This window comes from Saccostrea cucullata, unplaced genomic scaffold (assembly GCF_032062105.1).
Source record: "Saccostrea cucullata isolate Sc308-1 unplaced genomic scaffold, CSIRO_AGI_Scuc_v1 ctg12366, whole genome shotgun sequence".
NCBI lineage: Eukaryota > Metazoa > Mollusca > Bivalvia > Ostreida > Ostreidae > Saccostrea > Saccostrea cuccullata.
The window spans coordinates 1-17,591 of record NW_026921557.1 but is presented as its reverse complement, the minus strand read 5'-3'; the positions used below and the strand labels follow the sequence as shown (position 1 = coordinate 17,591).

Below are 17,591 nucleotides of genomic sequence, written 5' to 3'. Positions count from 1 at the left end.
TAAATGCATTTAAATTAAATGCATTCATACATTATTTAGTTTTGTTTTGTTTGACTTAATTTTATTTTTTTTTGGTTGTAGTAGTAGGAAGTGCACCCCCTATGGATGTGTAAATATTTTAGTTTGCATTTAATAGCTTGCATTTGTTAGTTTTCCTTTGTTGTCACAAGTACAGTAGCACTAGGGCTTTGAAATAATTATCCCGGTATTTTCTCAGTCTATATACTATGTAGTAGAATGTACACTGTATATATATTTATATATGCTGTAATATTTAATTTTTGTTTAATTGTCCTGTGAACTAGTTCATATCTTATATTTATAGGACAGTACTGGTTGTAAATGAAAGTGAACGAGTGAAGAGAAAAGGTGTAATAAAATATTTTATATCTTAAATGATTTCTTGTGTACGCCTTGGCATCTATTATAAACAGAATGTAGAACCAAAACCAAAATCAACAGCTTCTTTGAGTACATGTAGACTACCGTGTACTGCACAGACTACATTGTTTGTAATGTCTTATTACAGTGATCAAGTTGTAGCTTACGTGGAGATAGAAAAACATGTGGAAAACGTCACGTGGAAGAACGTAAATGTGAAATCTCACGTAAACATGGGATTTAATTCGATCTAAATTTGGCGTTTATGTTGGGTAAAATTGTATTATACGTGAAATTTCACGTAAAATGACATTTACCAACACTTTAAACATGACCTAGATTGGGGTAAAATGCTACATTAAATGTGCAACTTTACGTAAAATGAAATTTAATTCAACTAAACATGACGTATAAATGGAGTAAAATACCTATATTAAATGTGAAACTTCAAGTAAAACGACGTTTAATATTCAGCTAAACATGAGGTATAATTGGAGTAAAATCATGTATAATAAATTTTTAAACTTGAAATTTAATAGGATTTAATCGTTTATTTTACGTGACGTATCATTGAAGTAAAATTTTAAGATTAAATGTCATTAAATTTCGGCGTTTAACAAAAATTTTACCCCAAGGTAAACTCAAATTAAATTACAAATATAATTCAAAATTAAATTCTTATTATACGCTGAAACTTGGCGTTTAATTGGGGATTAACTGGCATATAATTTTACATTAAACGCAATTTTTCGTGCAGTGATCTGAACGTGAATAATGCAAACGAAAGAGCGCAAACTATACAAGATACCCCACACGTCATACATAACACAGCTTTTGCAATGCATATTTTGTTTACTAAAAAACTCCTCGGGTGTTTTGGTTCTTTGGTTAAAACAAGAAACCCATCTGAACTATAAGCCAAGATTTCGGAGGAACCATTTTCGTTGGCTTATCGAAGATTCACTCTTACATGACCCCAAATAGGATGTTGTTAGATGTTTGAGAAGCAGTAGCGGATTCGGAACATCTGATTTTAATGAGATTGCATCCATCTGTGACATCAGTTTGGAATGTTATTGGTTTTATTATTAAGTAAAGTATTACAAAAACGGAATGTCTGTTTTTTTTCTCTGATGGCATTGGACAAAGATATGCATACTTAAATATCATTTCATGCACTTTTTTCGGTACATATTAGATGAAAGCATGCTAACCGCTTTTCAGTACTTTCAGTACTTTGATTACACAGTGTCAATGATGCTCAATTACAAAACCATGATTATACTCTTTTTTCAGAGATTGATTTGACAATCACTGTTGATGCAAATGAAACTCGTAAAAGGGCAGAAATCAGCAGCCAAAGAAGTCAGCTTTGGACAAAGGACGTGTCTCGCTTTATCGTGTTTTCTAATAAACCTCACTGTTATAGCTTAGAACTAAGAGTACCGGTAGGATTTTAATTAATTTCTGCATAAATTTATCCAAAAAAAGGAATTAAATTGATGGGAATTGAGCAACAAGCAGTTCACTCTTAATGTAATAAGGCATTAATTAGGGCAATTGTCTTTTTTGATTTGTTTACTTTTTAATCAAAGCTTCCCTTTAAAAAATGTAAATAAATAAACTTTTGAAAAAAAAACAACATTCCACAGAAAAGGGGCTCGATATCCAGTACGTCTAAGAATTAGTTATAGTGTGTTGAGTGCATTTAGAAAGTGATTTATTTCGTGATGAATTGCAACAGGTCATCGACAGAAGATTTTTTCAAGTCTTGGAGAGACCGATAGTTCTAAAGGTGGAGTACAGAATAAGTAATACATCAGAATCTGGAAGAGTTAGAGCTATTCTGAAAAGGGACGTCACTCCAACATTCTACGGAAAGGTATTGAATTTGACTTAGTTTTGTTTTAAAATTAATAGTAATAATCTAAGTTTTGAGTTTACCTTCAATTTTTTTTCAGGCACGGTTTGACACAGGTTGTAAATCAGAAGATGGAATTTGTAAATCAAATCTGAATCTCCATGTGACCTTTGATAAGAAAAGACTTCTGATCGGCAATGACACCATCTTACAAATGAGAATAGTTTTGAAAAACTCTGGAGAACCGTCCTTCAAAACATCAATAATAATCGAACACTCTAAGCTGGTGCGATTCAATACATTGAAAATAAGTCAGTCATCTGTGAAAATGTCTTGTATGGATATAAAAGACAATAAATCGATTGAATGTGAGATTCAAGATCCTTTTTATCAACGTATGAAAGGAGAACTCGATGTGTTTTTCGAAGTTTCCAGAAGTCTGTTGGAATCGACTTCCGGTTATGTATCTACAAGAAGCCTCGTTTTCAATGTGACTTCCGTAACTAACAACGATATTTATCCAGAAGATAACACAGTTGTTAAAAATGTACCTGTTGCCGCTTTTAATCCAGACTACTCTGCAGGTGTAAGTTGAAAGACAAGATTTTAATTTTCTCATTCATTATATGTATTAAAAAGAACAGTCAGAGAAATATTCGTCCCCGTTTTTTTTTCGTCCGTTTTGCCCATATCACAAGTGAGCGAATTTAAAACGGTGCGAACTAAAAAAAACACAGTACAATTTCTTAAACAGAACTGTGATAGGGCGAATTCAAAACGTGACAAAATCTTTCGCAAGTGTAAAAGGGCGAAAATAACTCCGTAAACTCTGTCAAGTTAACTCAAAGAAAACTGTAGGCTAGTTCAATGTTTTCCAAAAACATTGATATGAAATGTTACAAATTTTCCGAAAAATGCTCACTAGCTACATGTTAACCGATCAGCAGTTTTTGATTTCATGATTGAAAAGGATTTTTTGTCCTTACTTTGAAAACAAGTGATTTCAGCAAGAAAAAATTAACTGTCTAACAAAATTTTCACCAAATGTAACTTGTCACAGGTCAGCATCCGATGAACAGATAACATCAGCCAACAGCAGTATACAGTTCTCAAACAGCTACCGACTCTTCAACGACGGACCCTGTGTTATAGAGACTGTGGATCTACAGTTCCTCGTTCCTGTCAGGACTGTGAACAAAATCTTCATAAAAGAGGGCGATATCAAGGTACGACAACCCGAAAAATATATTAAACTAAGAAAGAGTTGTCCGTCCATATAATTATATGATTTCTGGTGTTTTCTTTTGTTTAGGGATTTAGAATCTCTTGAATTTTATGGGCAGACTTTACAATGAATTTACATCATCAAGGATTATTAAAGTATGGGAGACAAGACGTCCGATTAGGAAATATTGTTCCGTTATAACTCTTGTATTTCGGTGCTTACAACTAATGAAAATTGACAATTAATATCACGGAATTGGAAAGAAAGTAAAATTAACAAACCTAACTACGCGTCTATTGTAATGGAAATGTTAAAAGTAATCAGTCGGAAGATAACAAAATCAATAAAAAAATTTCATTTCGAAAAGATTTATGTCACTTTAAAAAAAAAAACTGAACAAAGTTTGCAAAGGGTCGCTCGACAACGTGTTTAGACAGAATCAACTCCAGAATTTGTAAATATGGGAATACAAAACGATATATAATAATATTAAAACATGTTTTAATTACTATCGCTCAGTTGTGACTAGTATTTTCTATACCTTTCTTAAAGGTACAAAATAGTAACCGGAAAGACATTTGCAAAATGTCTTACTATCCTCGTGAAAATCTGAAAACTACAACCCCAAACCCCATTTCCGGAAGTAGCACTCTGCAGTACAACGCTTCTGGTATAGGGCTCACACCAATAAATCCAGATTTTCAACCAATCAGAGGCATGCTGGAGAGTTCGCAATATATTGTAAGTTGACAATGAAAACAATTTTCTGATTCTTTTGCAAGAAAAGTTATTTCACGATTGCTTGTTTATATCTTTTTATTTGTAATTACATTTTAGATGGGAAATGTAGGGATACTACTGCCTCAACTTTCTAGATGTTATTCTCAAATTGTGTTTTTGACAAAATAGAAGTTTTTTTTATAGGGGACATAAAATTTATTAACCTGGAACATATGAAAATTCGACATGAGCATCTCATAAATGCTGACAGAAATATTCCACATTATACAGTGTAACAAAGTAATTTTACACAAATATTGTCTTTTGGAGTCAATTAAAATGTATACTTCAGCGAATTTATTTCAAAAATGTATCTGACAAATGGAGCTCATGATAAGATATGATAATATTTAACAACAGAGGCATTGCTTGGGGTTATTAATCAAGAAATTAAACATCCTTTAGTTTTGTGACAATGTAGTTGGACCCTACCTGTGTGCAGTGGTCGACTGTACTGTGAATATGGTCAAACCTGAGGACAGTGATAGCAGAACATTCGTGATGCCCTTTGACATCCTCTTGAACAATCTACCTGAACTTGAAAAGGTAGAACATAAACTTTTTAACTGAACCATTGACTAATCAATTTACCACTGTTGGCAAAGCACACGAAATTTACCAATTGAAATGATACGTCCCGTGTATTTGAAAAGCATTTTACATGTATCTTTGTTGATTTTTTTTCCCAAAATAATAATCTTTGAATAAAGATGATATAATAATATTCTCTCTTGTTAATGTTCATTTTATAGGGGAAATCTTTTTATACCTTTGTTACACGTGGTCGTGTGGTCCCTAACAAGCGATCAGCTGTGCCATTGGTGTTGAGCAAAAACGTATCAGAAGAGGTAGGTCTACATTTAAATATGTATGATAGATATCATCATACACGTAATTCAATAAATACATGGTCCTGATGGTCAATTTTACGAATAAAATTCGTGGAACGATACAAACTTTAAATGACAACTGCTATACATATATAGTTATCCCTCTAAGGCAACTGTTGGAAGATTAACCTTGTGTTTGTGAAAATTGTTTGAACAGCATTTTTAAAATAAATACGTTTTTTAAATAACTCAGTTTGGACATTTTTAACCATACATGTATTTGTTTGTTTTGATTCTCTTTTGGGAATTTTCTTTTATGAAATTGGGAAAAACATATACTTTTTACCATTGGGCATGGGGCCTTATACAGGCCCCGTACGATCCTTAAAAACCCTGGTCTGATGTACAAATTCTAATTGACTGTATTGATTGATTTCTTATTTTCATATTTTACAAGCCAAATCCTTTAATTCGTTTTGAAGGTTTCTTCATAAAACATTTTTATAAAGGTTATTTCACTACACAAAACTTTTCCATTCTATAGATATTTTTTATCATGAAAAATGGTAAATAAAAAAAAAAAACAAAATATTGTATAAATTTTGATTTTGTGAACGAAAATTCAATTCTTTAAATTTTTTTCTTTCAGATTTATGTTGCCATTATTCTTCCAAATTCCTTCTCCCAAAGCGTAGAAGAGGTAGATTTAGTAATAATCATCATCGGCTCCATCGGAGGATTATTATTATTTATTCTTCTGGGAGTTATCTTGTGGAGGGTTTGTATTAAAACTAGAGGTGCACTGAGCACTGAGCTTACTAAATGAAACACCCCCACCAACTACCATATGATTATAATGGTAAAGTCCATGTTTTGCTTTGGGAGACCCAAATAAATGTGTGATCAACTAGGGGTTCAGTATGCACTGATGGGAGACTCGAAATAATGCCCTGTTCACACGGAGAGTTTAATTCGAATTAAACGTAAAGTTACTGCGCTTAGCGTTCACACGGGAGAATTTAATGCGAATTAGTTTAATTCGAATTAGTTTACTGCGCATTAAATTACTTTGCATTAGCTCCACGTGAATTCTTAGCAAAGCTAATTCGAATTAAATTTTGACGCATGCGTAAGGCCAGAATTAAGTCACAGGACACGTGTTGGTGGTTATATATAGGTATTTTTGCTATATTTGGTTCAAAAATTGAGGGAAAGTATGTTGAACACTAAAATCAATGAATACCTGTAGCCACTACATGATGTATCAAAGGATGGCTCTGCATGCATGACGTGTTAAACGTAAAGTTACTGCGAATTAGCTTCCCTTAGCGTTCACATGGAGAATTAAATGCAAATTAGTTTAATTCGAGTTAGATTACTGCGCATTAAATTACTTCGCATTAGCTCCGTGTGAACGTCAAGCGAAGCTAATTCGAATTAAATTCTGACGCATGCGTAATGGCAAAATTTATTCAAATGCCACTTGTCGATGGTCAGCTATAGGTACTTAAGTGAAAAACTTAGGAAAATTTTGTTAATCATTAAAATGTGTATACAGACACTATGCCATTATGTCAAATGGATCTGCTTCTGCATAAGGTGACGTGATTTGCAAATGACGTCATAATAGGCGTGCTGACGCCGGGCTGCAGATGTAAAATGTTAATTCGCATTAGTTTACTTCGCATTAGCTGTCGTGTGAATGCAATTTAATTCTCATTAGTTTGATTCGCATTAGATTACTTCGCTTTAATTTACTTCGAATTGAACTCTTCGTGTGAACAGGGCATTACATTAAATTTACTATATATATCATGAATCTTTAAAGTTGACTTGTAAGGGTATTTTTCATTTTCATCGTTGTTTTACTTCATAAATGGGACCAATATCTGCTTTTGCTGAATCTGACATAGATGTTTTATTATTTGTACTAAGAAAGCGATTACACATCCACTGCACACAATGTCTAAGGTGGTTACAGTATCTTCAATTAACTGTTTATATCATGTTATTATATTTTATTAAAGAGATATATAAACAATTATAATACATAATTGATTTCAAAGGGGAAAATAACAACAGGGGAAATGCAAAGCAGGCAGAATATTCGCTTATCGATATACTGGAGTTTTTTGTTTAAAAAATGGAATGCTGTTTACATTCTTAAGAAAAAATCTTCTCTTACAAAGCTGTATATCAGCAACTTTATACGCTTGACATTGTAAAAGTTGGTATACTTGCACATCCATACTGATCACCATGAGAACACATGACCAAGGTTGAAATCTTGACCAAAGGAATCTGTCTCCTAGCAGTAAATGAGCAGCGCGCTAGGTCGTTCTGATGTATAGAAAAATAAAAAAAAATGCTTTAGATGCCTAAGGAAATTCTCGCAGCTCTGTCCTTCACAACACAGACATTTAGAAAAGAAGTGAAATACAGTTATCTAGTTTTATTAGACGATCGTTACAAATACCGAATGGAATACAATGATGTTTTATTTATAAAGTACATTTAACAAAAACAGTAATAATTTCTCATGTGAAGAAGTAGCACTTTGCATTATTAACAGTGATTATGAAAAAGAAGACGTCGACACTTTGTCAGAATAGATTAAATGTATCAGATCCATGTTAAAGTCGCACATTAAAAGATTGAGGGGCAATATGAAAACCATCTATTTGTTTGTGTTCAAAAATCCAGAAGTGATCAAAAGAATTACATACTAGGTTAAGGACAAAATTCTTCAAAATCATGAACTGAAATGAATTTGAACTACCTTTTATATATTTGATTCCGAAACTTCATAAAACTCCTAACAAACAAAGATACACAGTTTTTCAGCAATTCACAGGGCCAACAAAGGCAAAAGATGTTCTTTATACCCCGGGTATCTATCGAAGACGTAATGTCAATTAACAATGGTAATATAATTTCCATTCCTACGCCGATATATCCTGGTGAGCTTGAGATAAAAGATACCACAGACTCTGATACATATGTTTCATACTTTGATATTTTACTTGAAAAAGACGTTAATGCTAATCTAACAACAAAACTATATGATAAACGTGATGACTTTGACTTTTACATATCGTCAATTTCCCTTACTTGTACAGTATATATATCTCAGTTGATTCGATACGCAAGAGCATGCTCTACGTATGAACAATTTCTAAAACGAGATAAATTATTGACAACGTGGTTGTTGAAACAAGAAATTCAGCAATCTAATGCTTGCGATATTCAAAGCATTTGATGGCATCAAAAATATTTTCCTAGCATCTTGAGTTTGAGCTAAAATTAGATACAAATATAAAGTAAATAACAATTTGAATAAATAATTTTTTAGCTAAAATCAATGATATTGATAAGACATCATAGAGATGGTCTTTTGATTGTTACTCCTCAATAATTGAAGTGTTGCACATTTCATTCTCTTTGACGCAAATCCTTAAAAATACTCTATTTACATTTTGTTGCATAATTAAATCCCCAGGTACAAGAAAACTGTTCGATGAAGCCAAACTGTTAAAGATGCACTAATTATGCCATGAAACTTTCAATTTACCTACTACATATAAAGGATTTCCCAGGTTTTCATAAAATGTTATATCAAAGCAAAGCAATAACTTTATCCATCGAAACAATGTTGAAGTGGGTTACGTTCTTTTCCTTTGAATGTATACGAACGTTTTCTGGAAAGAGTATTATCAAATTCTTTTATTTAATGGAGCCTTGGGTTTTATTGTTTGAAAATTAAAATAGAGAAGCTCTTTATTTTTAAACCATTTATGACTCATATTTACTTCAGTGCACATAGCAAGTTTGTGGAAAATTTACCGCCAGGTATTTACAGTGACCGTCTCAAACGATGGGTACATTAACGATGACATTTTTTGCACTTTACGGCAAACTATACGAATACTACAATAATATTTTTTGCTGAAATTGTAGCACACGATGTTTAATACTGTATTATATATTATATGTAACAAACAAAAAATTCTACCGTCTTGTTTACAGAGGAGGGAATCTCAAAATACCAAAAATTGCTGAATTTCCTTTCTTTGATAGAATATCATAAACTATGACGGATAGAAAGGATTAATTTTATAAAAAATAAAAAAAAAGATAATAGGGTGATTCTCAAACTTCCATGTTTTGAAGTTCAATAGAATATATACCGGTCACGGTAGCTTAGTGGTAGAGGGTTCGCTTCGTGATCGGGAGGCCCGGGTTCGATCCTCGTTTGCCTAAGACGTAAACAAAGGTAGTGATTGTTCCTTCGCCAAGCGCTCGGCACTAGAAGTGAAAGTCACGGGTCTTTCGGATATGACCTTAAAAACGTAGATCCCGTGTCACTGTAGGCGCTGGCACGATAAAGAACCCTCACTGCTATATGGCCCTGAGTGCCGAGTATAGGTCAAAATTTGAAGCCCTTACCGGCATACGGTGACGTCTCCATATGAGTGAAATATTCTCAAGAGAAACGTTAAACAATATACAACCAAAAAATTCTGCATGGCTTAGTCAATATTCCTACAAATCTTAGGTATGATAAATTATCATTTGAACCTGATTTGATACTTTTTGTCCCCCGCTTGAAAAGTGGGAGATATTAATTTGGGTCTATCTGTCAGTCCGTCCGTCTAGCTGTCCGTCCATCCGTCTTTCTGTAACGCTTTCGTTTCCACACGTTATCTCGCCATCCCTTTGAACATTTGCAATGAAATTTAACATAACAGAATCCCTGTGGCCTTAGGAAGACCCCTTTTGAATTTGGGGTCAAAAGGTCAACATTCAATATCGTAAAGAACTACGAACGATAGTATAATGATTGTTCTTCCGCCTATCTCTTAGTCAATTCTCAAAAGTTAACATATTGGAATGATTCTTAAAAAATTTATAGATATTTATATGAATTTTCATAAAACCTTACTTATTTGGGATACCAAAGAGAAATAACTCTATAATTTTGGCAAAACTTGTGTTTTTAAACACCTGGAGTTTAACAGAGAGATTATCAGATATGGTATCAAATTAACATCGAAAAGCCGACAGGTACTGTAGATTCCTTAATATAAGCGAGGAATTAATTTCGGCGTAATTTCGCGAGAAGTATCACTCGCGAAAAAAATATTACTCGCTTTTATTTTTCTGGTGCTTAAATCTATGTAAAATCTGTTCATTAACCGTTCATTCGCGAATTATAATTCTAGCGATTTGACGTTTGAGAGCCAGTTCGCGATGAAAAACACTCGCGAAAAATAAGGAATTGAAGGAAAATGAACATAAATAGACTTTGAGATTTAAAAGAACAAAATTTCGATTTACTACAGACTTCCTTGTACAGTGCTTATACTGTATTTAGAATGCTCTTTTTTTCAAATATCATTGACACTTAAGGTTACGAGTAATAGAAATAGATATATCTGGGTGGGAATGATAAAGAGTTGAGCTGATAGACCTTAATTCAGCCAGTCTTTTCTTCGTTTTCCGTTTCTTGGTTTTCTTCAATCCATCAGTTTTTAGAAAGAAACACATCAAAGTAAGGGCACCGCAAAGCGGAGCATTCCTTCCCAAAAAAGCATGTTCAGTAAATCATTTGACATCGATCCCGATACAAATTACGTCAATTCCACACAGAAAAAACTAACATACACATAAAGTAATAACACACATAATCGCATCACTATATCCCATCATACGTTGCGAGGGGATAATACTGTTGTCTATTTCTAAAATATAAGTCTAATTCCTTTTGTTTAATGAAAATTTTTTCAAAGTGCGTTAAATGTTTACATGGTGTAAAATTATGATGTACAGTTTTAACGCACTTTGAAAAAATTTTTCAAAGTGCGTTGATTTGGTCCCAAATTCAACGCACTTTGAAAAAATTTTTCAAAGTGCGTTAACCTGGTCCCAAAACTTAACGCACTTTGAAAAATTTTTTCAAAGTGCGTAATTTTTCAAAGTGCGTTGTAACAGTGGTGTTCTCTTGTTTTGATTGTTCTGTTAGCCGTCTACAAATTGTATAGTTACAATGACTCCGTTTCCGAGAATCAAGCATGTGACACATTTCTTTCCTGTGTGGTCTCATTATTTTTCATTTCTCATTTTTATGGGTCCTAAATTTAGACGTGTTCTCTTTAAATTTATAAATCATAGGTTTTAAAAACTCGTCTTCCCCATATACGAGGGTTGTTCGAAAAGTTATTGGATGTCAATATCTTCGTTATACATACTACTTTCAGGAAATTTAAAAAAAGCTGAATATCCTCTGCAAAACAATTGTTTTGTTGATGTGCGAAGTTTCATTTCATTCAATTCAATAGAAATCAATTCACTTCATTTTAAAATCAGTATGTTTTGTATCGGCGGAGCATACTTAATTAACGGTGATGTAACGTCAAGAACATAGCGTCAAGAATTCCTTAAAAATACTATACATATACATTTCAACAGTTTAATTCAATAATCACTTATCAAAAACCTTTCATGAGCACCTGAAATTCATTTCAATCAAATCTATCAATTGTTCTCGTTGTATTATTTCCTTTGTCAATGTTTTAACTTTTTTTTTGAGTTTTTGATCAGTTTCACCATATAAACCGTTTCTTCACAGATTGTCCTCGTCCGATACAGAGTCTATGTCACTCAAATACCGCCTGTACCATTTATAACACATGAAGGACTTAATTGTGACTCAGTTAGTGATTCCTTCAACAGTTCAAGAGTTTATTTAGGATTTTTATCCAGTATAACACAAAATTGCATTGTAAACTGCTGCTCTGTAACGTTCAATAACGTCATAATTTTGGTCGCTTTCAATGAGGACTACCAATCTTTCCAAATTGCATGGTTTCTTTTCAATTAATCAAAATATTAAGCCATAATTTGGAGTATGAATCAAAGTAGCAATTCTTATTTTCAACGTGCAGGAATTTTTCCGTTTTTGCTCCATTTTACAGAGAATGTGACTTCAGTCATTGCAAGCTTAAGATTTATTCCGTATGTTGTTTGCAAATTACTAAATTTTGACCTGCTCTGCGATCCGATTTTTGCAGTTTCAAATTCCGGATAGGTTTGAAATTAATCGTGATAATTTAAAAGTTTTTGATACAATTCATTTGGATTTAGATTTGGATAGCATATTATGACGTTAAATAAACAAGCAAATTCAAAGAATTGTGGTCCCCCGCTTTCGGTGTCTTTGTGGGTGAGATGTCATTTTTTATGAAATATTGTCTCAAATATGAACTCCCTATCATATGTCATTTAGAAATTATCACTGAAGTTGATTTAAAAAAAAAATAAGGTCAATCGTTAAGGTCAAGGGGTCAGAAATCATAGCATGCTTGGAAATATATTGTCACAGGAAATGCGCATGTCAAATATGAATGCCATATCTCTTCTCAATATAAGGAACAAGATGTGTTTGTGAAACATTGATGACCCGTATGGCAAAAGACCAAAAATTAAACTTTTCTGAAATGCAAATTAAATATATTATTGCCCGAAGTTCAAGGTCATTCATGATATCCAATGAAAGACCCTGTCACAAGGATTAGATATTTGAAACATGAAAGCCTTAGCCCTGACCCTTAAAAAGTTATAGTCAAGGTTTGTTTTATAAAAGTAGGTTAAACTCCAAGGTCAAAGGATCCAAGTTCATAGTATCTAATAAAAGGTCCTTGCACAAGGGTTGCATATCTGAAGTAAGAAAGCCCTAGCCCTTACCATTCAAAAGTTATGGTCAAGGTTAAAGTTGTTTCACAAGTATGGAAATCTCCAAAGTCAAGGTCAACAGGTCAAAGTCATTGGTATCCAATAAAAGGTCTTGCCACAAAGAATGCATATGTGATATATATAAGTCCTAGTATATATCATTCAAAAGTTATGGCCAAGGTTAAAGTTTTTAAAAAGTAGGTCAAACTCCAAGGCCAAGGTCAAAAGGTCAAAGTTTTTGATATCCAATGAATTATCTTGTCACAAGAATTAAATATATGCAGTATGAAAGCACTAGCCCTAAAATTCAAAAGTTATTGTCAATGTATGCTTTTTAAAGTAGGTCAAACTCCAAGGTCAAAAGGTCAAAGTTCTTTGTATCCAATGAATGGTCTTTTCACATTTATTATATATATGAAGTATAAAAGCCCTATTTTTACCGCTCAAAATTTAAAGTTAAGAAGTTTTTTCACAGGTACAGAAATCTCCAAGGTCAAGGTCAATAGGTCAAGGTTATTGGTATCCAATGAAAGGTCAAAGTTTTTGTGACGGACGGACAGACTGACGGACAGACGAATGAGATTTAAGGTAGAGATTGATAGGTGGTCAACAAAAAAACTACCCATTGAATTTTTCTGATTTTTTTATATGTTTGTGTTGAGTCCTTGTTCTAAATCATATTAAAAATTCAAGGTAGGTCATCGGGCTAATTTTCGAGAAATTTGACAATTTTAACATAGCCCTCATTACCCACTGAAGAGCTGAGAAAACAGGGTAAAAAAATACAAGAATAAGATATGAAAAGGACCATAATTTTTTTATTGTTATATCAATTATCATTAATCTTACATGAATTTAAACATCTGTCTATATGAATTAATATTTGACATAAATCTTCAATTTATCAAGCATTGTAAGCAGAAAACAGAGTTACATTCACCAAGATGCATGGTCAAATTAGGCTTAAATATTGCCTATTCATTGCATAAAGACTCACACTTCTGCTTCCACTACAAAAATATTACCCATCAAATTTCTTTTTTTATTGCATATTATAGTTTGTCAATAAGTTTTTTAAATTTCATAAAAAAATCATATTACATAATGGGGTTTAATTTCAACTTGGCTCATGTTTATAATCTTACACCCTCCCCTACCCCCTTCCTTTACAAAGGATGCACTTTTGAAGAATATGGTGACTAAGAGAGATTATCAAGAATAAATCCAAATATTTCACTGAAAATTAGTAAATTCTTTGCGATATTCTTCTTAATTACATTTTATATCAGAAAATCAATTTATACATGTACATCCTAGACACATATTGCCCTGGTTGACCTTTTTGCACTAACATTAAAAATGATAAGAACTTTTCTTTATAACGTTAAAATTGACTTTTATAGATTCATTATACATATAATTCTTGGATGAAATATCAATGACAATAATATCTTTTGACTAATCCTGTGCAAAAACAAACTCAGTCTGATCTTTGTTATCTTCAAAAATTGGCAACATTAATTAGTATTAAATTCAGTTTCTTTAATACTTTTTCATTTCAAATACATGTATAACATGTATAAGAAAACCCAGTAAAAATGAGGGTTTGTGAACAGAATCAATGCACAGCATGTTATCCTTGTTTTAAAGATTATCAAATAAAAATGTGTTAGGTATTAAACTGTTATAAATGAAGACTGCCTGTCATCAGTAGTCAGATATTATACCCTAGTTACCCTTTCCTAAGTAAATGATTCACCTTTGAAGATTACATCTACTACAGTAAAATAGCTAGATTATCAAGAATTCTCAGACACCAAAGGTTTTTGAAGAAATTGTGCAAATAATTTGTGCATATAGAGCAAACTTTTAAATTATATTTTATATTAGAAAAGCAAATAGTTTTATATTAGACAAATATTGCCCTTGGTGACCTTTGTGCACTTACATTAAAAAAGATATAGACTTTGCTCATATCAAAGATGTGTCTAAAATAAAACAATTAATCCTAATTGATTATTCTAAATAAAACATCTTGTGGCTTTGAAGTTTTATAAACAAGATCAATCCACATGTTCTAAAAATTAAGTCAATTAACTGTACATGTATTGTGTCAAAATTCATTTGTATAGTTTATATTAATTTATAGACATGGGCTATGTATACATGTATTAATATTATTTTTAGACCAGAGAACAATTATAATTTATCCAATATGAAATCATTTTTTAAGGATATAATGGAAAGGCATCCCATTTTACAAATAACTATCATATACTTATGATTTAAAATTTTTAAACTCAAGAAATGGTTCAAACATTTTTTAAGTGCATGAATATATTCAATAATATGCCAGTACAATGGTCACCCATTCACAATCAGGAATTAAAACTATATTTTTACAGATTTGTACCATTTATAGCATATCAAACATCATCAAGCTAGGTACTTTACAAGTGTTTTCCAAGAAAGTATAATTTTATATAATCAGATAGCATCAAAAACATACATTTCAAAAACCAAAAAAAAAAATGAACAAAAATTAAATCTATAAATTGACCTAAGCTTGAAATATTTGCATCCAATAAAAGATTATATACTTAACATATAAAGAAACACATATTCAAATGTGATATGAAATTCTAAGTTTTCAGTTTTAAACCATATTTTATACAAATGATATTTAGAGTGTTTTGTGATAAAAATCAAACGTCCTATGTTGCAAATTGAAAAGTCAAGTGGATATGTCATTTTCATCGACCCCCAAATTCAAGGGGCATAACAATATGTACTGTGTGACGTCTCAACGCTAGTGCATGGGTTTCCAATGTACAGATGTCGTGGACAAATACCATCTCCTCCTCAGTCATCATAGTTAACCCGTGTAAAATGCGTTCATCTTTGTTAAGGGGTGAAATTGCAGCATCAACATTGTTATCAAATCTTAAATATGGGATTAATAGGAGTGTTTATTGTTTCTCTAAATCCAAAATATGTCATGTTTGTTACTTGAATTTTCATGTTGCATTTACTTCAACTTCAGTGTAGCATGTGTTGATACTCACAAAAATCCATGAGGATGTTGATAAATATTGATTCAGCAGTGGTATGGTAAGATTATTTAAGACAGTGACTGTGACTGAGATTAGATTTGTTGTTTACAAATCTGGCTGCATTACGTTGTACTTGTTCTATGTTAAATTACAATATTTTTAAAACATCGTTGCTGATCAGATAAAATGTTGCTTTGTCAAAAACAAAAAAAAATCTTGGAATCTTATCAAGATATTTGTGGTAAAATCTGTCATTAAGAATTTTTGTCCTACCAGTGACTTCAGAAAATGTTGTTTTCCATCCAAAATATTATTTAAAAAAAATAAAATAAAATTATCATCAATGTTGGCACACATCTGTATATCATATAGAACTTTGTAATTATTCACCTGATATATCCGACAGATGCAGATGTGACTGACACTGTGAACAATGCATTTGATCCGCAAGATGTTTAATTTCAATATCCCTCCTCCCATCATACCAATTAATGTCATCAGTGTCACAGTCTTTCACGTCTATGTTCAACGCCACGTCAGGCATGCTAGATACATGTATGTTGACCGGCGCTGGAGCTGGTGGACAAGGTGTGTTTTCATTAATGGTATACTCATGGTCTATTTTGATTTCACCGATGTTTCGTTTGTTATTGATATTCTTTAATCTCGATGACCGCCATGTTTTGATCTGGGTCGAAAACTTGCCTTTAAGACGATGAAATTTCCGAGAGCCCGAATCGTCTGGCTCGTCGGCCATCTTGTATCAATAGACAATAATGTGTAATTTGAGAATAGTTATCTGGCGGCATTATGGAATCCGGAAAAACGGCACGTGCTAGTATGCGAATTCTGTCTATCACGTGATTGCTGTCGGTCTCTACCTTAATGTCCCCTCGCTTTCACGAAAGCGGGGGACTATTTATAAAGATATGTCAGGTGGAGTCCACGAACTTTTCGAAAAATCCTCGTATTGGATCATATGAATGTTTTATAATGCACCAATATGTATGAATATGATTTACTGTTGCTAATATATGACTTCAGATTTGTTCTGTAAATGGTGCTTTATTGTATAATCATCTTGTATTTTATTAAGTTAATTACATTGCATGACTTAAACCACAGGCAATTGTTTCGTATACAGGGCACTCCTTTTTTTAGAACGTGATAAAAAAGGCAAGGCAAGGGTGCCCCGTATACTAAACAAGTGCCTGTAACTTAAACAGAAACTTTTTTCAATCCTTTTTTTATAGTGTGGATTCTTCAAAAGAGAGAAAAGAAAACAAGTTGAAGAATTTAAACGCAAAAGTCGAAAAATCCGAATGGAATCTGTACGAAGCGGCAGAAGCGGTGCTGGGTCAAGTCGTTCCAAACCTTCAGAAGACCAAGAAACACTCAATAAAAAATTTGATCAAATGGACGATACTTGTTTTACAACATGAGTCTGTTTGCTGTCTAGCGTAAAAATTTGTTTCAAAATTATTAATGGAATTGTCAAAAAATGTTTATGTGCAAGAAAACTCACTTGTTGCTCAAGAACAAAATGTCTCATCAAATGAGATTGTCCGTCGCATTTTTATTGGAAAAGAACCATTTCTACATTTACCGAGGCAATTGTTGCTCTATGATTGGGGTCTAAATTGCGTTTTCTTTATGATGCTAAGGATGAAATTTCTGTGACTATACACTGTATTCTTTTTAAATGAGCAAATGCTAGTTGTAAATGTACG

At 32.5% G+C, this 17,591-nt stretch overlaps 1 protein-coding gene across 1 annotated transcript; it reads left to right on the top strand.

The window, feature by feature from the left end:
• Window positions 1-1,677: 1,677 nt before the first annotated feature.
• On the top strand, window positions 1,678-17,445 carry LOC134260318 (integrin alpha-IIb-like; the record flags this gene model as incomplete). Its single annotated transcript, XM_062742884.1, has 9 exons — window positions 1,678-1,829; window positions 2,126-2,263; window positions 2,343-2,808; window positions 3,284-3,468; window positions 4,020-4,208; window positions 4,653-4,793; window positions 5,000-5,095; window positions 5,727-5,855; window positions 17,115-17,445. Coding segments are annotated over 9 exons (1,685 nt in total), but the record flags the coding sequence as incomplete, so codon positions are not given.
• Between the last annotated feature and the right edge of the window lie 146 nt (window positions 17,446-17,591).